Below are 5,034 nucleotides of genomic sequence, written 5' to 3' on the forward strand. Positions count from 1 at the left end.
ATAATTTGTTTATTTTTGTGATTTTTTATAAGACAGGTAAATATTTTGGTCTCCCTAGCCCCAACGTGTCTGTGTCCTGAGACTCTGTGCCTGACTGCAATGTATTATCCAGGACGACAGTGGCCGGGACGCGAGCACTGAGTCGCTGCTGAACGCGCGCCGCCTGCTGCTCAACAGTCTTCCGCGTATCGTGGTCGGCCTGGCCGCCCTCTGGCAGGCCATCACCGCGCGAACGGCCAGGTCAGTCAACGCTAGACAACGGCGGCTGATTGTAACAGTCCTGAGGAGCGTGCTTCATTCAGTTCATTCGGGATTGCGAAGTGTGATAGCGTTGACAAATCTTCTGACTTGATTTTAATTTGCTATCATTGTATTTAAATTTCTTGTGAATATGTTTCAATCAGTCTAAGCTGTTGCACATCTTCTTTCAACGTCCGGCTGCTCATCCTCGGTGACCGTCCCACAGCTGTAAGATGACTGACTCCCTCTCCCCTGTGCCCCACTTTGCAGCGAGTCTCCGTCGTGGATCCTGGGCGTGCCGCGCATGGTGAAGCAGCAGGTGCTGGAGCTGCTGTCGCCCATATCGCACCACCACCCGGCCAACTTTGTGGCCGCCGTGGCCGCCGCCTGGCACGAGCGCCGTCTGCGCGGACAGCCCAAACAGGTGCGGTTAGAGTCGTTGTGATCATTGTCCTGTAGCGCTGGCGGTTATTTGTCTGGATAGATAGATCCAAATGGACTGGATGCAATTGCATTTTTCATTGACTTAACTGCTATTTGCACGTATCAGAACTTAATATGGCAGCAACATTAATATGGTTTGATGTTTTTCTTTATGTGCTGCCATGCAAACATTCCTGGCTGTGTCAAATTATCAAACCTTGTGTTCTTCAAGATCAGAAGTCAATAATCATCGCAACTGCCTAAAGCCGACCAGCAATAATTCTGGACGGTCTTGTTTCCGTCAGAGGATGAGCAGCCACTATAACGTCGCTGTGTGCCCGTGTTACAGAGCATCCCGGAGTTTTGCGCCGACCAGCTGGTGCTGGTGGATCTCGTCTCGTCGATCCGTGTGATCCCCATCGATAACCTGGTACAGACGGTCCGCTCCGTGGTGAAACAGCCGCCCAACATCGGCCTGAACGTGAGTCGGGAGTGGCCTCCGCAGAAACCTGCACTGGGACCAGTTTAAGGCCGTTGAACTAGGGGAATGGGGTGGTAGGGTTTTATACACTGAAACTGTTTTCATATCCCTGCAGCAGTCACTGTTGCGGTACGCGGTGTCTAGATGTCTTGAGTTTACCCCTTACCCCTAGTTACACTCCTCCCCTCCACGCCCAGCGTTCCCAGCTGCCGTGCGCGGCGCTGCAGTTCCTGCTGTGCCACCTGCGCTCAGTGCCGGCGCCGGCGCTGGCCGAGTGCTGGTCGTCGCTGCTGGTGCTGCTGCGTGACGCTGGCCAGCTGACGCCGCCGGCCCAGTTCCTGCTGCTGGCAGTGCTCAATGAGTACGTGCAGCGCGCGCCGCCGCTGCCAGAGCGAAAGGACCAGCGGGACCTGCAGGATGTGGCCGCTAAGGTGAGCAATCGGGCCGAGGAAAAGGAAGGGGGCGATAAGGAAGGTAGAGACTGGAGAGTGGGATAGAACTTTAATGCAGTTCGCTGGAGTGGATAGAACGTCTTGGTGAACTTTCGGTTTTTGAATTCCCTGGAGTTACCTGAAGCAGAACTGACAAAAGAGGGTAGGAAGATCTCCATTCATCAGCTGGTGGAGGCATGCAGTGCGGTGGCCGGCGCATGTATCACACTGACTGACCCCTGCCCCCTGCCTGTAGCTGGTGGAGGCTTGCAGCGCGGTGGCCGGCGCCTGTCTGGAACAGACCACCTGGCTCCGGAGGAACCTGGCAGTGCGCGCGGTGCCCGGCGGCTCATCTGAGCGAGACCAGACTGCCAGTCCCGAGCCGGGGAAACCAACCAGCAACGGTCAGTGCGGCTGCTGGAGTGACGCCGGGGAGATATTCAGCCAATGGTTTTACTCTGTCGGTCTAGTCTTTTATAAGCGTATTTTAAAGATTTATTTGTCGGTTTGTTATCGAAATGCACAAGCATGTCTGCCGTCTTATCGTGGCTCAGTATATGGACCAGCCGTTCTCTGGATTGCGGCGTTACCTGCCATCGCTGGCTGAACATCGTGCCAGTCCGTGTCCTTACCCGTCCGTTTTGTCTGTAGGTCACAGCCCGGAGGCGGCCCAGTGGAGTGTGCAGGCGCTGCGCATCCTGGCCGAGCTGCTGGCGCCGCTGCTGGACGTGCTGTACCAGTCGGACGAGAAGGACCGCGTACTGCCGCTGCTCACCGGTGTCATGTGCCACGTGACACCCTACCTGAAGGAGCACAGGTGAGGCTACCAGCTGTCCGCTCGGCTGTTCAGCGTTTTCTGGAAGCAATGTGTCACGGTAGCCATACAGTATATACGGCTACAGGGCATACAGGGCTAGTCATAGTGTATATAGCTAATGTCTGTGAGCATTATTTGACCATGATCTTGTGACATCTGACACCGGCTGATAGGCTAGGTGATTTGTTTTCATCGTGTTGTTCGCCATCGGCTGACATTGACCATGTTCTCTGTGTGGCCGTCAGTCCGGCGAACACGGCCTCGTTCCTGGCGTGCTCTCAGCTGCTGGCCTCGCTCTCCGAGTACCAGTACTCGCGGCGCGCGTGGCGGCGCGAGGCGTTCGACCTGCTGCTCGAGCCGGCCTTCTTCAGCATGCAGGAGCAGTGTCTGCCCTTCTGGCGCACCACCATCGACAACCTGATGACACACGACAAGACGACGTTCAAGGAGCTGCTGGCGCGCGTGGTGGTCTCGCAGCCGGGCACGCTGAACCTGTTCTCTTCGCGGGAGGCAGAGTACGAGCTGCGCGCCCAGCTGCTCAAACGGCTGGCGTTCGTGGTGTTCTGCTCGGACGAGGACCAGTACCAGCCGCACCTGCCCGAGATTCAGGGTGAGAGGCGGAGTGGGATGGGTGGCTATGATGCTACAGAAGTCTACATTGTGACTTTGGTGAGGTGGAAGTAAATGGGAGTGGTAGTCTGATATTCCATCTCAGTATGATCAGACTAATACGTATTTGACAATGCCACTTTATTTGATTTTATTGATTGCATGCGACGTCATTTGCTCAACTGAAGTTTTCCTTAGATCAGCCGTGAATTGAATGGCATTTCTTGTACTTATTCTCACGATTTATTGTTTCTAACCTTCCTATCCCGATAGTGTATACCGCCCGGACCGTGACCCTCCCCCTTCTCCCCCGTCCCTCAGAGAAGCTGGCCGAGTCGCTGCGGCTGCCGCAGGTGGCTCCGTCCATCCAGTCGGCCGTCCTGCTCTGTTTCCGAGTGCTGCTACTGCGCATGTCGTCCCGGCACGTGGTATCCCTGTGGCCCTCCATCATCACCGAGCTGGTTCAGGTGCTGCTGCAGATGGAGCACCAGCTCAGCATGCAGAGCGACGAGTTCAGGTGGGTGTGGACTGAAAAGTGACGGGTGGGGAAGGGTGGGAGAAGGGGGGCACGATGGGCCCGGTGGTTAGAGATGATGCAGGTAGTGGTTGTAATGGTGTGACTGGCGAAGAAGATAGCAATGTTATGGTCAAGAGTGTTGTTATGTCACACGTCATTGCAATGTGCAGATTCATGTCCATTTCATGAAGCAAATATGACCAAATAATTAATGTTCACGTCCTATTTTCATTTTTACTGCGGCAACCCGAACAGATCGGAAAGGTAGGTATTCATTATTTGCTCTACGCTTTCCGCATCGTACCCACCTGATAACTCACTCTTAATTCACATCTTTTTCTCATTCAATTTCATATTTCCTTTATCTAATTGATTTGAAAGTCACTTGCTTTTCCACTACGACAGAAGCCTTTCTGCTATTATGGCTTTTACTGTAAGATGATGGCGTTAAACGAGACTGCATTGTGCTATCAGTTTACACAGATTACCAGAGGGAGGATGCATATCATTCAACAGCTGCAGTTCCTTCTTGTGCAAACTTGAGTTTTTGCCACAATTTGACAGAAAAAATCGGTGATATGATTTACCTTTTTTCTTTGATCTCTAGCTGTCGTTGTACCGGCCTCCTCTGCCCCGCTCTGACACCTCCCCATCTCCACTCTCTCCCACAGTCAGCAGCTGAAGAAGCTGTCGGCGCTGGACGGCTCGTGGTCGGGCTCCAGTAACGGTCTCTCGGCCACCGGTCACTCGGGCGCCCTCCAGCTCCACCTGGAGGCCTGCAAACTGCTCGACCTGTGCCTCACGCTGCCCGCACACCGGCTGCCACAGTTCCAGATGTGAGTCATGGCCTCGCTGGTCGTTGCTGGGAGCATGGGTCGTGGACAGCAGCAGCTATCTGTGTATGCGTATTGAAGATAGTGATAACTGAGAGTATGAGAGCAAGATGTTGTGTGAAGTGTTACGTTCAGCCGTTCTCCCAATTGCAATATTTTTTGCCTCTCTAAGTTTCACCGCATACGTTATATTCTACATGGGATGAGAAATTCTATGCATAACTTTTTGGGTGTGCTGCCGTGTTGACGTCATTCCCCCGCCGGCTGGCCTGCTGTCACTATCTTGCGCTCCGCTAACCCGCTTGCCGCTGCCCCGCCGTCAGGTACCGGTGGGCGTTTGTCGGCTCCGGGGACCAGGAATCGTCACCGGCCGCCGTGCCGGACACCTCAGCCGGCGGACAGCAGCTGCAGCCGCGCGACTTTGTGCCCCACGTCACCCGGCTGACGCAGCTGGTCCTCCAACTGGTCAGTTTAAATGTGATTTGGTGCAAATGGTTTGTTTTTGTCCTTTCTCTGATCACGTTTGGCTACTACCTCTCGTTGGCTTAGTCTGACGGCATTAACCGTCCTTTCTGTGCGGTCTTTGTGTGATGGCACGAACGTTCCTCGTCGACGTCTGTACGATTCATATGCGATAGTGTGACTCCCTATCTGACCCATGTCTCCGTCCATCTGCCCGGCAG

General features: G+C 54.3%; 1 protein-coding gene across 1 annotated transcript in view; it reads left to right on the forward strand.

Annotated features, from left to right (window-relative positions):
- The window catches only part of LOC122380913 (protein dopey-1-like), a 38,306-nt gene that overhangs the window by 31,109 nt on the left and 2,163 nt on the right, over positions 1-5,034 (forward strand). Inside the window, exons 27-36 of the mRNA XM_043364526.1 lie at positions 113-240; positions 511-664; positions 1,013-1,144; positions 1,342-1,575; positions 1,832-1,979; positions 2,227-2,392; positions 2,638-3,002; positions 3,323-3,518; positions 4,190-4,354; positions 4,675-4,816. Coding sequence (XP_043220461.1) covers positions 113-240; positions 511-664; positions 1,013-1,144; positions 1,342-1,575; positions 1,832-1,979; positions 2,227-2,392; positions 2,638-3,002; positions 3,323-3,518; positions 4,190-4,354; positions 4,675-4,816 — 1,830 coding nt within the window. The remainder of the gene's footprint in view (positions 1-112; positions 241-510; positions 665-1,012; positions 1,145-1,341; positions 1,576-1,831; positions 1,980-2,226; positions 2,393-2,637; positions 3,003-3,322; positions 3,519-4,189; positions 4,355-4,674; positions 4,817-5,034) is intronic.

The sequence above is a fragment of the Amphibalanus amphitrite genome, unplaced genomic scaffold (assembly GCF_019059575.1).
Source record: "Amphibalanus amphitrite isolate SeventyFive unplaced genomic scaffold, NRLGWU_Aamphi_draft 000109F_arrow, whole genome shotgun sequence".
NCBI lineage: Eukaryota > Metazoa > Arthropoda > Thecostraca > Balanomorpha > Balanidae > Amphibalanus > Amphibalanus amphitrite.